This window comes from Hemibagrus wyckioides, linkage group LG02 (genome assembly GCF_019097595.1).
Source record: "Hemibagrus wyckioides isolate EC202008001 linkage group LG02, SWU_Hwy_1.0, whole genome shotgun sequence".
Classification (NCBI taxonomy): Eukaryota; Metazoa; Chordata; class Actinopteri; order Siluriformes; family Bagridae; genus Hemibagrus; species Hemibagrus wyckioides.
In genome coordinates, this window is record NC_080711.1 from 2,322,411 (window position 1) to 2,340,404 (window position 17,994).

Genomic DNA, 17,994 nt, shown 5'->3' on the forward strand with positions numbered 1-17,994 from the left:
ACGGTGATCTGTGAGTATGAGGAACGGGTGAGCTGCCCCCTCCAACCAATGTCTCCATTCCTCGAGGGCAACCTTCATAGCTAGAAGTTCCTTATTGCCCACGTCGTAATTCAATTCCGCCGGTGTTAGTTTCCGAGAGTAGAAGGCACAGGGATGTAGTTTGCCGGACTCCGGCTGGCGTTGAGAAAGTACTGCTCCCACCCCGCTGTTCGAGGCGTCCACTTCTACTGTAAAAGGTAAGTCAGGTCGTGGGTGTCGGAGTATAGGGGCGGAGGAGAAGCTGTGCTTAAGCTTATCGAAGGCTGTTCGGGCTTGATCAGTCCATTTTAGTTTCTGTGGTTTCCCCTTTAATAACGAGGTCAGGGGACTGGCTATGGTGCTATAGTTCCGGATGAAACGGCGATAAAAGTTAACAAACCCCAGGAATCGTTGGAGGCCTTTAACATTGGTGGGCTCAGGCCAGGACATGATCGCGGACACTTTTGACTGGTCCATCTCCACCCCCGTTTGAGAAATCACGTAACCGAGAAACGTGATGGAGGAACGGTGGAACTCTCACTTTTCCAACTTCACGAAGAGGTTATGGGTTGCCAGGCGGTGGAGGACTGCTCGAACGTGGGAAACATGTTGTTTCAAGTCTGATGAGTAGATCAAAATGTCGTCAATGTAGGCTATTACGTGGCTGTGGAGCATGTCCCTGAATATCTCATTTATCATGGATTGAAACACCGCCGGGGCGTTAGTGAGCCCGTAAGGCATGACTAGGTACTCGTAGTGTCCATTAGTGGTGTGGAAAGCAGTCTTCCATTCGTCTCCTTCTCTTATCCTGATCAGTTTGTAGGCACTGCGTAGGTCGAGTTTGGTGAACACCTTGGCCCCTTGTAGCTGTTCAAGGGCGGTTGGAACTAAGGGGAGAGGATAAGGGTAGGGCACGGTGATAGCATTCAAACCGCGATAGTCAATGCATGGGCGGAGCTCTCCATCCTTCTTTTCCACAAAGAAGAAACCCGCCGCCGCCAGAGATGTAGAGGGCCGTATATAACCCGCTGCAAAGGCTTCTTCGATGTAGTCCTCCATAGCTTTCTTTTCTGGGATGGAGAGAGGGTAAACTCGGTTCTTAGGAGGGACGGCATTGGGGAGGAGTTCAATGGTGCAGTCCCATGGTCTGTGTGGTGGGAGCCTGGTTGCTTTTTCCTTACTAAACACTTCACGTAGTTTGTAGTATTCAGGAGGGAGCAAAGTGGGACTGGACGAAGCTGGGCTTTCAATGGAAGTAGCGAGGCATGGACGTGGAGTGTGGTTCAAAAAACAGTTCTTTATGCAGAAAGGGGCCCACTGTCGGAGGTCACCATCCTTCCAGGAGATGTCTGGGTCGTGAAGCTGTAGCCATGGAAGGCCCAGCACTATGGGGTTGGACGGGGAGGAGATGACAAAGAACGATAAACGTTCATGATGGAATAATCCAAGTTGGAGGTCGATAGGTTGGGTTTGCCGAGAAATGAGGCCCCCTCCGATGGGCTGATCATCGATGGCAGTCACTCTGAGCGGGGGAATGCATGGGACTGTGGGGATGTGTAGATTGCGCACCAGCATCTCGTCCATGAGGTTGACCGCTGAACCCGAGTCAATTAGTGCTGTGACGAAAAACTGAGAATGAGCAAGGAGAAGATATGCCAGAAGAGAAACTTTGGATAAGTGAACTATGTTTTCTACCTGTGGCGTAGATGATTTTTCAGGACATCGGAGCACTCTATGACTGGGTTTTCCACAGTAGAAGCAGAGGTTGAGTTTAGTACGCCGTTCACGTTCCTCTGCTGTGACTCGTGCCCTTCCCAGCTGCATGGGTTCAGAATAATCCTCTGTGTGCGGTCGCTCCTCCATTTTATAACGCGGCAGGGGGCGTGAGGTGGCGGCTGTAGGGCGGTGCTGGCGACGCAGGTTATCCAGACGGATGGCAGTGGAAATATATTGGGACAACGTGACGTTCGTTTCGCGGCATGCCATCTCTGCTTGTAACTCCGGGTTGAGCCCCTCGCGGAAGACCGCCATGAGTGCAGTAGCATTCCATCCCGACTGCGCTGCCAACGTGCAGAATTTTATAGCATAATCCACGGCGGCGTCCCTCCCCTGGCGTAATTCCAGCAGCTGAACGGAAACAACCTTCTTTGCCGCCCGCCGGGTATTCGAACACTTCCTTAATTAAATTAGCGAAATAATCCGTGGATGATTTAACTTGGGGGTCAGAATCCCAAACTGCTGCTGCCCAATCTAGCGCTCTACCGGTTAGTAAGGATAATATGAACGCGCACCTGGTTCTTTCGTCGCGGTAAGCCTCAGGTTGGTGAGCGAAATAGTTATCACACTGACGAAGAAAACCTCGGCAACGATCGGTGGATCCGTCAAACTTCTCAGGAAGGGCAAAATGAGGAAGTTCGCGGCGGGCGTCATGCGCTGGCGCGGCGGCTGCTGCCTGATCCAGTGGCTGCTGCTGGAGCTGTTGGTTAGCTGCCTTCAGCGCGTCGACCTCCGCCTGGTAAGCTTGAATAAGGACGCGCTGCCGCCACAGTGCCGCTTGCATATCCGCTGGACTCATCTCTGGCGAAGCATTCTGTAACGTCCCGTCAGACGTAGGAGTATTAGAATCCATACGCGGATGAGGTAAAGGGCCAAAGGCTAAGATCTTGGTCGAGGTCACGGAAAAGATAGAGTCGAAAGCCAGAAAGCAATGAAGAGAAAGTCAAAACCAAAACGCTAGTTCAAAAAACGAAGACAGAAGAAAAACGAGCAAGGTCATACACGAGGAAACGAGACTATCGATAAATCAAGGCTTGGCAGGTAACACAAAGGAAACAATGCTTCGCAATGAAACTAAGGTAGCGTGCGGTTTATATAGGTCATAGAACCGGAAGTGAGCAGAAAAAGTTAATATTCGGGCGACGGCTCCCTCTGGTGTTCAGGCCTCGTGACAGTGAGAAGTTTCGTTTCACTGCAGATCTGTTTTTTAGACAAAATATTCAGCATTTTTCTCCAAAATTGTCCTGTCCTATTAGAGGGGACATGCATCCCAGTTTATATTCGTCTGACATAAAAAACATGAATAAAGTTCATGCATATTCTGCCATATTAAATGTAACTGTAATATATAAAATGTACTATGTGTTGTTTAATTTAATTAATAAAAAATAACAATTATGTATAACATAAAATTACATATTAACATAATTTGAGAGTGAAAATAATCTTACAACATGTACCTGAGCAAGTAACACCAGCATCGTCACCATGGCTGCAGTTGTGTGATCCAAATCCAATATGAGAGCACTGTGTGATGTTGCTTTCACTTCCAGAACACTGAATATTATTCAGCAATATTGGGCCACTTCCCTGACCAAAGTGGGCATTTTGATGAGCGGTGACAGCTTTACCACATCCAAGCTGTCTACACACCACCTCTGCATCATTCAGGTCCCAGTCATCATCACACACTGTTCCCCACTGACCATCATGCAGGATCTCCACTCTACCAGAGCAGGAGTCGGTGCCACCAATAAGTCGTATGTTACCTTACAAGACAAACATCAAAATTCATGTTATATTAATTTATGATAATGAATCTCTCATTATTCCATTTCTGTTAGTTGTTAATGATTTCTCAAAAATTATTAACAATAAACCCCCTGGTGTTTTATTTCTTATATATTATCTACAGTGGCTGGCAAGTGTAAGAAAGAGTCAGGGCTCTATTTTAGCTTTAGTATATTGTAGTGTGGATTGGAGCTGATTCTCTGCTTTTCTGTACCTGAGCAAGTAACACCAGCATCTTCACCATGGCTGCAGTTGTGTGATCCAAATCCTCTATGAGAGCACTGTGTGATGTTGCTTTCACTTCCAGAACACTGAATATGATTCACCAATATTGGGCCACTTCCCTGACCAAAGTGGGCATTTTGATGAGCGGTGACTGCTTTACCACATCCAAGCTGTCTACACACCACCTCTGCATCATTCAGGTCCCAGTCATTATCACACACTGTTCCCCACTGACCATCATGCAGGATCTCCACTCTACCAGAGCAGGAGTCGGTGCCACCAATGAGTCGTATGTTAGAGCCATCTAGGACAAAACATCAAAAACCATGTTCATGTTAATTAATTATAATGAATCTTATTATTTATCAATACTTTAAATGATTATTTCTAATCATTTCTCAACCATTCTTTGTTTTCGATTGTGTTTGCCATTGTGTTTTGTTCTCATGGTTTTTGTTCTCGTGTTCTTTAGATTGTGTTTGTCAGATTTGTTTGCCACACGGACTGCGCTTTTTGGTTCATGACCTTTTTGCCTGTTATATGGCCAGCAAGTCCACTCTAGCATTTTTGGTCTGTCCTGTCTGTCTAGACAGAAACAAGACAAGAGATTTATGGTGTTAAATGTGTGTGCATCCGTGCCCCCGTTTTATCACGGAGGATGACACACATGCTCTTTGTGTTGTTTGTTTGGGAGAAGAGCATGCCCGGTCGGCTCTCGAGGGAGCTGGCTGCATGCATTGCAGGAGGTTTCCTCTCCATAAGCCCCGATCCTGCTTGGCTGTATTTTCCGGCCAGGCTTCTGCGCCTCGTGGCTCGGGTCCCACGTCCGGTATGGCGGCCCGGCGGCTTAGATCATTGGGTTCGCAGGTTGAGTTGGCGGAAGCGGAACAAGAGATGGGTCCTTCCCATTCTCCTGTCCTCTCCCCTGACTCCAATATTCCTGCTTCAGTTTTGGGAGCTCACGCTGTGATTTTTCCGGACCCAGATGTGGATATTTCTTTGTCTGCGTAGGGCTCTGAGAAGCTCAACGACAGCGAGGAGGGAAATTCCTCCATCGATCTGCCACTGCAGTCAATGGCATTCGAGGAGCTAACTGATGTTTTAACGCGAGCTGTCAGCAAATTAAATTTAAATTGGCCTGAAGAGGAAGTTAGTGCTGTCTGACCGGAAGAATCCTTCTTCGGCATGACTTTTTTTCCCCGGCCTCCTCTGATTATTCAGCCATTATAGGGCTTGAAAATTATAGTTATGCAGACATGTCCAGGGTTGAAGAGGCGCTTGCGAGCTATCTCTCCCCTACATTGCCAGCATGGAGAAGGCCGGTGCTCCCTTCTAAACCATGTAGAGCCACCTCAGCCCTTGTGGGGAAGGCCTACATGGCAGCAGGCCAAGCTGGTGCATCCCTGCACAACATGGTGGTTTTGCAGGCCTACCAGGCTGACCTGCTGAGAGAGCTTGACTGTAGCGAGGGACTTTGCCCTGAGGCAGTCTCTGAGCTGCGTTGAGCCATAGACCTCACGCTCCATGCCACAAAGCAATGGCCATAGGCTGTTCTATGGTTGTGTTAATTGCCTCGGAGAGGCGCCTGTGGCTTAATTTAAAAGGGATTAAGGACAAAGATAAGTTCAGTTTAAGTCCACACTGCATTTTCTGCATGATGCCAGGTGGCTGAGGCCTTCCTGCAGACCGTGCCTCCCCTCCTGGGACCTCTCTGTGGTCCTGGAGGGGCTGCTGGAGGCCCCCTTTGAGCCTTTGCACGGTATTGCTTAGCCTCTAGGCGTCAGAGCTCACTTTACTAGGGATATCACCTCGTCCAGTGCCTTGGCTAGGTGTGTTCCCCTCCAGGAAATTTGTGCTGTGGCAGGCTGGTCCTCTCTGCACACCTTTATCAGGTTCTGTAACCTGGACCAGGACCCCACTCCAGGGTCCCAGGTCTTTCAGAGCTGATTGATATCCTATTCCTTGTTTGCTCGTGCTCTCTCACGGCCCCGGGGACAGACATTGACCGGTGTGTTGCAGCGTGGGTATTGATATTCCCATAGCATCAGTCATGACGCAGCATTGAATTCCCAAGAAAGGGAACTACACAAGGTTATGTACAGTTGTGCTTAAAATTATTCATACCACTTGGACAAATCAATAGTTTTTTTTTTTCATTTATAAAAACTACTTTAGCGAAACTTCCATTGTATTCAATATACATTAGTTATGCACAACCCCACATATGTGTTAGCTAAACTTCATTTGTATACCAATAGATATGGCCAGAGATTCTCTTTTGAGCCTGTTCAAAATTAATCATACCCTATTCCCAATCTCAGAAAAAAATCTTTATTTTGTGAAAGTGCACGTGGTTTCACACTCCAGTGACTATAATCAATTTAATCAATTTAGGTGTAATCAATTTAGGCCTAATAATGTTAAATGGTAGCACCTGCTCTGTAAAGTATAATTAATGGGGCAAAGCTTTCATTATTCTCAGTCACTGTCACCATGGCAAAGAAGAAAGAACTCAGTCATGATCTTCGTACATGTCTGGTCAATGCCCATAGTGGAGGCAAAGGCTACAAGGCAATTTTGAAAGATCTGGAATTCCCTGTATCAACCGTACAGAGTATCATCAAGAAATTCAAGATGTTCAACGCTGTCAAAAACCTGGATAGGCGTGGCAGGAAGTGCAAAGTATCCTCTAGAGTCGATAGAAAGATCTGCCAAGATGCAACCAACCCCCATATCACCACCAAAGCTCTATTAGACACTCTCAACCAAGCAGGGGAGATGGTATCAAGATCCACCTTTCAGCGAATCAGCCCTGACCTGAACCCAACTGAGAATTTGTGGAGAGTGTTAAAGATCTGGCTCAGGGCTAGGAAGCCTTCCAAATCAACCACCAACTGGAGGCTTTAGCGAAGGAAGAGTGAGGAAACCTGCCACAGCAGATCTGTAGAAATTTTGTGGAGACCTACAAGAAGCGTTTACAGCCTGTCATTAAGAAAAGAAGCTTTTCTATTGATTATTGAAACATTGTAATATAAAAGGTAGGAATCATTTTGAACATGGTGATTTTTGAATATTTGTCCATAAAAAACAATGAAATGTCAGGTTTCTTGAAATATCACATGTTGTTATTTCTTCAGTTGTTTGTCACATATTAAATATATGAAAGTATTATAAAACTCATTCTTCATCACAGAAGACAACTTAAATCACTATGAAAATACCAAGGGTATGAATAATTTTGAGCAAAACTGTATGTTTCCTGAGAAGGGAACGAGACACTGTGTCGCTGGCCACACCCCGGGTGTCCACTCGCACTTCCTTCAAACAAATAGAAGCTGGAGTGATGTGACCTAGATGCCCTTATGGACTTGCTGACATGTATTCCTCCATCTTGTGTCCTATCTGAGCCAATAAATTGGCATGTGTGCACACAGAGCTTCAGACACAACTTCCTCGACAAAGTGTTCCCATAGAGTCAGTCATGACGCAGCGACTCGTTCACTTCTCAGGGAACCGGGTTACATATGTAGCCTGGTGTAGTTCTTGAACTTTTCGAATTAGTAGTTGCACACGTTCAAAACTTCGGTGGGATACACATTGAAATAAAAAATGTGTTTAACATAAAAAATATTAAAATAGAAAATTTTCATCATTTGAATTGGGTAATTAATCTTAAACTGCATGCTAAAACATTTTAAATCTAATTTCTTACTAGAGTTGTTATTTTTAACCCAATGTGTTGTTTTTAATTAATACAAATCTTAAATATTTGCAAAGTGACAGTAAAAATAATCCTATAAAAAGCAGACGCCCTGCTGTGTGGCTGGCAGGTACAAGAAAGAGTCAGAGCTCTATTTTAGCTTTAGTATATTGTAGTGTGGACTGGAGCTGATTCTCTGCTTTTCTGTACCTGAGCAAGTAACACCAGCATCTTCACCATGGCTGCACTCATGTGATCCAAAATCTCTATGAGAGCACTGTGTGATGTTGCTTTCACTTCCAGAACACTGAACATTATCCAGCCATATTGGGCCACTTCCCTGACCAAAGTGGGCATTTTGATGAGCGGTGACAGCTTTACCACATCCAAGCTGTCTACACACCACCTCTGCATCATTCAGGTCCCAGTCATTATCACACACTGTTCCCCACTGCCCATCATGCAGGATCTCCACTCTACCAGAGCAGTTGTTGTTGCCACCAATGAGTCGCATGTTACCTTACAAGAGAAACAGCAAAATGCACATCATATTAATTTATGATAATGAATTTCTTAGGATTCTATTTCTGTTAGTAGTTAATAATATCTCAAAATGTCTTTTACATAAAAAATATTAAAATATAAAATTTTCATCATTTGAATTGGGTAATTAATCTTAAACTACATGCTAATTATTTGTATTGTGTGAGTGTAACGTCCCGTCAGATGTAGGAGTATTAGCATCCATACGCGGATGAGGTAAAGGGCCAAAGGCTAAGATCTTGGTCGAGGTCACGGAAAAGATAGAGTCGAAAACCAGAAAGCAATGAAGAGAAAGTCAAAACCAAAACACTAGTCCAAAAAACGAAGTCAGAAGAAAAACGAGCAAGGCCATACACGAGGAAACGAGACTATCGATAAATCAAGGCTTGGCAGGTAACACAAAGGAAACAATGCTTCGCAATGAAACTAAGGTAGCGTGCGGTTTATATAGGTCATAGAACCGGAAGTGAGCAGAAACAGTTAATATTTGGGCGACGGCTCCCTCTGGTGTTCAGGCCTCGTGACAGAACCCCCCCGTCTAAGAACACCTCCAGGTGTTCGGCGTCGAGGGCGTCCCCACGGGCGAGGGGCGGGTCTGTGGGGAAAGTTCAGGTGGAATTCATCTATGAGACCGGGGTCCAGGATATCGTTTGCATTGACCCAGCATCGCTCCTCCGGGCCATATCCCTCCCAGTCCACCAAGTATTGGAGGCGGCGGCCCTGATGACGCGAGTTAAGGATGGTGTGAACCCGATAGGCGAGGGAACCGTCAATGTCCAGGGGAGGGGGTGGCTCATGGGCAGAGGGGTCCGCGGTCTGTGGCTCGTGATAGGGCTTGAGCAGCGATACATGAAAGGTGGGTGCGAGGCGGTAGGAGGCAGGCAGCTCTAGGTGAAACGAGACGGGATTAACCAGGTGGATGAAGCCCGTTGAAGGCGAACATGGGCTCGTTCCCAGATCTCCTGGCTTCGCCTGGACCATTCGTCCACCGCGGGGACGTCTGAGGGCTCCCCGGACCACGGGAACAGGGGGGGTTGATAGCCAAAAACACATTGGAAGGGTGTCAGCCCCGTAGAGGAATGGGTGAGGGAGTTCTGAGCGTATTCGGCCCATGGGAGGAATTCACTCCATCGATGCTGTTCCTTACTGCAGTAAGCCCTCAAAAACCTTCCTAGTTCTTGGTTCAGACGTTCGGCTTGCCCGTTAGATTGGGGGTGGTATCCTGAGCTCAGTGTGACTTTGATTCTCAGTTGCTTGCAGAACTCCTGCCAGACCCTGGAGGTAAACTGTGGCCCCCGATCCGATACAATGTCCTCGGGGAGCCCAAAATTCCGGAAGACGTTGTGGAAAATGGCTACGGCGGTCTCCATGGAAGTAGGTAATCCCTTTATGGGAACTAATTTGCATGCCTTGGAAAACCGGTCAATGATAACCATGATGGTTGTGAAGCCCTGTGAGTCGGGGAGGTCAGTGAGAAAGTCAATAGAAATGTGAGACCAGGGACGGCGTGGGACGGGTAGGGGCTCCAACAGGCCCTCAGGCAGATGGCGATCGGTTCGGGAATGGAGCATGAGCGTACAAACCTTTCTACATCCTGGAGAAGAGAAGGCCACCAAAAGGTGTGACGCGGCAATTGGGCCGTACGATGGATGCCAGGGTGGCCGGAGCTGGGGCATTCGTGCGTGCACCTGATCAGTCTTAGACGGTACGTGGTGGGAACATAATGTTTGGAGGGTGGACAATTTGGGGGAGGAGCCTCGGAGGTGTAAGCCCTTTCAATTTCTCCTATGAAATCCCAACGAATGGGGCCTACTAAAACGGATGGTGGGAGTATATTACTCGGGTGTGAGGGTGATTCGCTGACCTCATGGATTCTAGAGAGGGCGTCTGCTTTCCTGTTCTTTGTGCCGGGACGATAGGTGACCGTGAACTTGAACCGTGAGAAAAATAAGGCCCACCTGGCTTGGCGTGGATTGAGGCGCTTAGCTTCTCGGAGGTACGCCAGGTTACGGTGATCTGTGAGTATGAGGAACGGGTGAGCTGCCCCCTCCAACCAATGTCTCCATTCCTCGAGGGCAACCTTCATAGCTAGAAGTTCCTTATTGCCCACGTCGTAATTCAATTCCGCCGGTGTTAGTTTCCGAGAGTAGAAGGCACAGGGATGTAGTTTGCCGGACTCCGGCTGGCGTTGAGAAAGTACTGCTGCCACCCCGCTGTTCGAGGCGTCCACTTCTACTGTAAAAGGTAAGTCAGGTCGTGGGTGTCGGAGTATAGGGGCGGAGGAGAAGCTGTGCTTAAGCTTATCGAAGGCTGTTCGGGCTTGATCAGTCCATTTTAGTTTCTGTGGTTTCCCCTTTAATAACGAGGTCAGGGGACTGGCTATGGTGCTATAGTTCCGGATGAAACGGCGATAAAAGTTAGCAAACCCCAGGAATCGTTGGAGGCCTTTAACATTGGTGGGCTCAGGCCAGGACATGATCGCGGACACTTTTGACTGGTCCATCTCCACCCCCGTTTGAGAAATCACGTAACCGAGAAACGTGATGGAGGAACGGTGGAACTCACACTTTTCCAACTTCACGAAGAGGTTATGGGTTGCCAGGCGGTGGAGGACTGCTCGAACGTGGGAAACATGTTGTTTCAAGTCTGATGAGTAGATCAAAATGTCGTCAATGTAGGCTATTACGTGGCTGTGGAGAATGTCCCTGAATATCTCATTTATCATGGATTGAAACACCGCCGGGGCGTTAGTGAGCCCGTAAGGCATGACTAGGTACTCGTAGTGTCCATTAGTGGTGTGGAAAGCAGTCTTCCATTCGTCTCCTTCTCTTATCCTGATCAGTTTGTAGGCACTGCGTAGGTCGAGTTTGGTGAACACCTTGGCCCCTTGTAGCTGTTCAAGGGCGGTTGGAACTAAGGGGAGAGGATAAGGGTAGGGCACGGTGATAGCGTTCAAACCGCGATAGTCAATGCATGGGCGGAGCCCTCCATCCTTCTTTTCCACAAAGAAGAAACCCGCCGCCGCCAGAGATGTAGAGGGCCGTATATAACCCGCTGCAAGGGCTTCTTCGATGTAGTCCTCCATAGCTTTCTTTTCTGGGATGGAGAGAGGGTAAACTCGGTTCTTAGGAGGGATGGCATTGGGGAGGAGTTTAATGGTGCAGTCCCATGGTCTGTGTGGTGGGAGCCTGGTTGCTTTTTCCTTACTAAACACTTCACATAGTTCGTAGTATTCAGGAGGGAGCAAAGTGGGACTGGACGAAGCTGGGCTTTCAATGGAAGTAGCGAGGCATGGACGTGGAGTGTGGTTCAAAAAACAGTTCTTTATGCAGAAAGGGGCCCACTGTCGGAGGTCACCATCCTTCCAGGAGATGTCTGGGTCGTGAAGCTGTAGCCATGGAAGGCCCAGCACTATGGGGTTGGACGGGGAGGAGATGACAAAGAACGATAAACGTTCATGATGGAATAATCCAAGTTGGAGGTCGATAGGTTGGGTTTGCCGAGAAATGAGGCCCCCTCCGATGGGCTGATCATCGATGGCAGTCACTCTGAGCGGGGGAATGCATGGGACTGTGGGGATGTGTAGATTGCGCACCAGCATCTCGTCCATGAGGTTGACCGCTGAACCCGAGTCAATTACTGCTGTGACGAAAAACTGAGAATGAGCAAGGAGAAGATATGCCAGAAGAGAAACTTTGGATAAGTGAACTATGTTTTCTACCTGTGGCGTAGATGATATTTCAGGACATCGGATCACTCTATGACTGGGTTTTCCAAAGTAGAAGCAGAGGTTGAGTTTAGTACGCCGTTCACGTTCCTCTGCTGTGACTCGTGCCCTTCCCAGCTGCATGGGTTCAGAATAATCCTCTGTGTGCGGTCGCTCCTCCATTTTATAACGCGGCAGGGGGCGTGAGGTGGCGGCTGTAGGGCGGTGCTGGCAACGCAGGTTATCCAGACGGATGGCAGTGGAAATATATTGGGACAACGTGACGTTCGTTTCACGGCATGCCATCTCTGCTTGTAACTCCGGGTTGAGCCCCTCGCGGAAGACCGCCATGAGTGCAGTAGCATTCCATCCCGACTGCGCTGCCAACGTGCGGAATTTTATAGCATAATCCGCGGCGGCGTCCCTCCCCTGGCGTAATTCCAGCAGCTGAACGGAAACATCCTTGCCGCCCGCCGGGTATTCGAACACTTCCTTAATTAAATTAGCGAAATAATCCGCGGATGATTTAACTTGGGGGTCAGAATCCCAAACTGCTGCTGCCCAATCTAGCGCTCTACCGGTTAGTAAGGATAATATGAACGCGCACCTGGTTCTTTCGTCGCGGTAAGCCTCAGGTTGGTGAGCGAAATAGTTATCACACTGACGAAGAAAACCTTGGCAACGATCGGTGGATCCGTCAAACTTCTCAGGAAGGGCAAAATGAGGAAGTTCGCGGCGGGCGTCATGCGCTGGCGCGGCGGCTGCTGCCTGATCCAGTGGCTGCTGCTGGAGCTGTTGGTTAGCTGCCTTCAGCGCGTCGACCTCCGCCTGGTAAGCTTGAATAAGGACGCGCTGCCGCCACAGTGCCACTTGCATATCCGCTGGACTCATCTCTGGCGAAGCATTCTGTAACGTCCCGTCAGACGTAGGAGTATTAGAATCCATACGCGGATGAGGTAAAGGGCCAAAGGCAAAGATCTTGGTCGAGGTCACGGAAAAGATAGAGTCGAAAACCAGAAAGCAATGAAGAGAAAGTCAAAACCAAAACGCTAGTTCAAAAAACGAAGTCAGAAGAAAAACGAGCAAGGTCATACACGAGGAAACGAGACTATCGATAAATCAAGGCTTGGCAGGTAACACAAAGGAAACAATGCTTCGCAATGAAACTAAGGTAGCGTGCGGTTTATATAGGTCATAGAACCGGAAGTGAGCAGAAAAAGTTAATATTCGGGCGACGGCTCCCTCTGGTGTTCAGGCCTCGTGACAGTGAGAAGTTTCGTTTCACTGCAGATCTGTTTTTTAGACAAAATATTCAGCATTTTTCTCCAAAATTGTCCTGTCCTATTAGAGGGGACATGCATCCCAGTTTGTATTCGTCTGACATAAAAAACATGAATAAAGTTCATGCATATTCTGCCATATTAAATGTAACTGTAATATATAAAATGTACTATGTGTTGTTTAATTTAATTAATAAAAAATAACAATTATTTATAACATAAAATTACATATTAACATAATTTGAGAGTGAAAATAATCTTACAACATGTACCTGAGCAAGTAACACCAGCATCGTCACCATGTCTGCAGTTGTGTGATCCAAATCCACTATGAGAGCACTGTGTGATGTTGCTTTCACTTCCAGAACACTGAATATTATTCAGCAATATTGGGCCACTTCCCTGACCAAAGTGGGCACTTTGATGAGCGGTGACAGCTTTACCACATCCAAGCTGTCTACACACCACCTCTGCAACATTCAGGTTCCAGTCATTATCACACACTGTTCCCCACTGACCATCATGCAGGATCTCCACTCTACCAGAGCAGGAGTCGGTGCCACCAATAAGTCGTATGTTACCTTACAAGACAAACATCAAAATTCATGTCATATTAATTTATGATAATGAATCTCTCATTATTCCATTTCTGTTAGTTGTTAATGATTTCTCAAAAATTATTAACAATAAACCCCCTGGTGTTTTATTTCTTATATATTATCTACAGTGGCTGGCAAGTGTAAGAAAGAGTCAGGGCTCTATTTTAGCTTTAGTATATTGTAGTGTGGATTGGAGCTGATTCTCTGCTTTTCTGTACCTGAGCAAGTAACACCAGCATCTTCACCATGGTTGCAGTTGTGTGATCCAAATCCTCTATGAGAGCACTGTGTGATGTTGCTTTCACTTCCAGAACACTGAATATTATTCAGCAATATTGGGCCACTTCCCTGACCAAAGTGGGCATTTTGATGAGCGGTGACTGCTTTACCACATCCAAGCTGTCTACACACCACCTCTGCATCATTCAGGTACCAGTCATTATCACACACTGTTCCCCACTGACCATCATGCAGGATCTCCACTCTACCAGAGCAGGAGTCGGTGCCACCAATAAGTCGTATGTTACCTTACAAGACAAACATCAAAATTCATGTTATATTAATTTATGATAATGAATCTCTCATTATTCCATTTCTGTTAGTTGTTAATGATTTCTCAAAAATTATTAACAATAAATCCCCTGGTGTTTTATTTCTTATATATTATCTACAGTGGCTGGCAAGTGTAAGAAAGAGTCAGGGCTCTATTTTAGCTTTAGTATATTGTAGTGTGGATTGGAGCTGATTCTCTGCTTTTCTGTACCTGAGCAAGTAACACCAGCATCTTCACCATGGTTGCAGTTGTGTGATCCAAATCCTCTATGAGAGCACTGTGTGATGTTGCTTTCACTTCCAGAACACTGAATATTATTCAGCAATATTGGGCCACTTCCCTGACCAAAGTGGGCATTTTGATGAGCGGTGACTGCTTTACCACATCCAAGCTGTCTACACACCACCTCTGCATCATTCAGGTACCAGTCATTATCACACACTGTTCCCCACTGACCATCATGCAGGATCTCCACTCTACCAGAGCAGGAGTCGGTGCCACCAATAAGTCGTATGTTACCTTACAAGACAAACATCAAAATTCATGTTATATTAATTTATGATAATGAATCTCTCATTATTCCATTTCTGTTAGTTGTTAATGATTTCTCAAAAATTATTAACAATAAATCCCCTGGTGTTTTATTTCTTATATATTATCTACAGTGGCTGGCAAGTGTAAGAAAGAGTCAGGGCTCTATTTTAGCTTTAGTATATTGTAGTGTGGATTGGAGCTGATTCTCTGCTTTTCTGTACCTGAGCAAGTAACACCAGCATCTTCACCATGGTTGCAGTTGTGTGATCCAAATCCTCTATGAGAGCACTGTGTGATGTTGCTTTCACTTCCAGAACACTGAATATTATTCAGCAATATTGGGCCACTTCCCTGACCAAAGTGGGCATTTTGATGAGCGGTGACTGCTTTACCACATCCAAGCTGTCTACACACCACCTCTGCATCATTCAGGTCCCAGTCATTATCACACACTGTTCCCCACTGACCATCATGCAGGATCTCCACTCTACCAGAGCAGGAGTCGGTGCCACCAATGAGTCGTATGTTAGCGCCATCTAGGACAAAACATCAAAAACCATGTTCATGTTAATTAATTATAGTGAATCTTATTATTTATCAATACTTTAAACGATTATTTCTAATCATTTCTCAACCATTCTTTGTTTTCCATTGTGTTTGCCATTGTGTTTTGTTCTCATGGTTTTTGTTCTCGTGTTCTTTAGATTGTGTTTGTCAGATTTGTTTGCCACACGGACTGCGCTTTTTGGTTCATGACCTTTTTGCCTGTTATTTGGCCAGCAAGTCCACTCTAGCATTTTTGGTCTTCAGGAAGCGCTCCATGTATGTGTGTCGATTGTTTGTCCTGTCTGTCTAGACAGAAACAAGACAAGAGATTTATGGTGTTAAATGTGTGTGCATCCGTGCCCCCGTTTTATCACGGAGGATGACACACATGCTCTTTGTGTTGTTTGTTTGGGAGAAGAGCATGCCCGGTCGGCTCTCGAGGGAGCTGGCTGCATGCATTGCAGGAGGTTTCCTCTCCATAAGCCCCGATCCTGCTTGGCTGTATTTTCCGGCCAGGCTTCTGCGCCTCGTGGCTCGGGTCCCACGTCCGGTATGGCGGCCCGGCGGCTTAGATCATTGGGTTCGCAGGTTGAGTTGGCGGAAGCGGAACAAGAGATGGGTCCTTCCCATTCTCCTGTCCTCTCCCCTGACTCCAATATTCCCGCTTCAGTTTTGGGAGCTCACGCTGTGATTTTTCCGGACCCAGATGTGGATATTTCTTTGTCTGCGTAGGGCTCTGAGAAGCTCAACGAGAGCGAGGAGGGAAATTCCTCCATCGATCTGCCACTGCAGTCAATGGCATTCGAGGAGCTAACTGATGTTTTAAAGCGAGCTGTCAGCAAATTAAATTTAAATTGGCCTGAAGAGGAAGTTAGTGCTGTCTGACCGGAAGAATCCTTCTTCGGCATGACTTTTTTTCCCCGGCCTCCTCTGATTATTCAGCCATTATAGGGCTTGAAAATTATAGTTATGCAGACATGTCCAGGGTTGAAGAGGCGCTTGCGAGCTATCTCTCCCCTACATTGCCGGCATGGAGAAGGCCGGTGCTCCCTTCTAAACCATGTAGAGCCACCTCAGCCCTTGTGGGGAAGGCCTACATGGCAGCAGGCCAAGCTGGTGCATCCCTGCACAACATGGTGGTTTTGCAGGCCTACCAGGCTGACCTGCTGAGAGAGCTTGACTGTAGCGAGGGACTTTGCCCTGAGGCAGTCTCTGAGCTGCGTTGAGCCATAGACCTCACGCTCCATGCCACAAAGCAATGGCCATAGGCTGTTCTATGGTTGTGTTAATTGCCTCGGAGAGGCGCCTGTGGCTTAATTTAAAAGGGATTAAGGACAAAGATAAGTTCAGTTTAAGTCCACACTGCATTTTCTGCACGATGCCAGGTGGCTGAGGCCTTCCTGCAGACCGTGCCTCCCCTCCTGGGACCTCTCTGTGGTCCTGGAGGGGCTGCTGGAGGCCCCCTTTGAGCCTTTGCACGGTATTGCTTAGCCTCTAGGCGTCAGAGCTCACTTTACTAGGGATATCACCTCGTCCAGTGCCTTGGCTAGGTGTGTTCCCCTCCAGGAAATTTGTGCTGTGGCAGGCTGGTCCTCTCTGCACACCTTTATCAGGTTCTGTAACCTGGACCAGGACCCCACTCCAGGGTCCCAGGTCCTTCAGAGCTGATTGATATCCTATTCCTTGTTTGCTCGTGCTCTCTCACGGCCCCGGGGACAGACATTGACCGGTGTGTTGCAGCGTGGGTATTGATATTCCCATAGCATCAGTCATGACGCAGCATTGAATTCCCAAGAAAGGGAACTACACAAGGTTATGTACAGTTGTGCTTAAAATTATTCATACCACTTGGACAAATCAATAGTTTTTTTTTTTCATTCATAAAAACTACTTTAGCGAAACTTCCATTGTATTCAATATACATTAGTTATGCACAACCCCACATATGTGTTAGCTAAACTTCATTTGTATACCAATAGATATGGCCAGAGATTCTCTTTTGAGCCTGTTCAAAATTAATCATACCCTATTCCCAATCTCAGAAAAAAATCTTTATTTTGTGAAAGTGCACGTGGTTTCACACTCCAGTGACTATAATCAATTTAATCAATTTAGGGTGTAATCAATTTAGGCCTAATAATGTTAAATGGTAGCACCTGCTCTGTAAAGTATAATTAATGGGGCAAAGCTTTCATTATTCTCAGTCACTGTCACCATGGCAAAGAAGAAAGAACTCAGTCATGATCTTCGTACATGTCTGGTCAATGCCCATAGTGGAGGCAAAGGCTACAAGGCAATTTTGAAAGATCTGGAATTCCCTGTATCAACCGTACAGAGTATCATCAAGAAATTCAAGATGTTCAACGCTGTCAAAAACCTGGATAGGCGTGGCAGGAAGTGCAAAGTATCCTCTAGAGTCGATAGAAAGATCTGCCAAGATGCAACCAACCCCCATATCACCACCAAAGCTCTATTAGACACTCTCAACCAAGCAGGGGAGATGGTATCAAGATCCACCTTTCAGCGAATCAGCCCTGACCTGAACCCAACTGAGAATTTGTGGAGAGAGTTAAAGATCTGGCTCAGGGCTAGGAAGCCTTCCAAATCAACCACCAACTGGAGGCTTTAGCGAAGGAAGAGTGAGGAAACCTGCCGCAGCAGATCTGTAGAAATTTTGTGGAGACCTACAAGAAGCGTTTACAGCCTGTCATTAAGAAAAGAAG

At 46.8% G+C, this 17,994-nt stretch overlaps 1 protein-coding gene across 1 annotated transcript in view; it reads right to left on the bottom strand.

Annotated features, from left to right (window-relative positions):
* Positions 1 to 17,994, bottom strand: part of LOC131369868 (uncharacterized) — a 123,069-nt gene that overhangs the window by 15,460 nt on the left and 89,615 nt on the right. Inside the window, 8 exon segments of the mRNA XM_058416762.1 lie at positions 3,246 to 3,557; positions 3,719 to 4,114; positions 7,721 to 8,029; positions 10,824 to 10,829; positions 13,306 to 13,620; positions 13,836 to 14,165; positions 14,381 to 14,710; positions 14,947 to 15,261. Coding sequence (XP_058272745.1) covers positions 3,246 to 3,557; positions 3,719 to 4,114; positions 7,721 to 8,029; positions 10,824 to 10,829; positions 13,306 to 13,620; positions 13,836 to 14,165; positions 14,381 to 14,710; positions 14,947 to 15,261 — 2,313 coding nt within the window.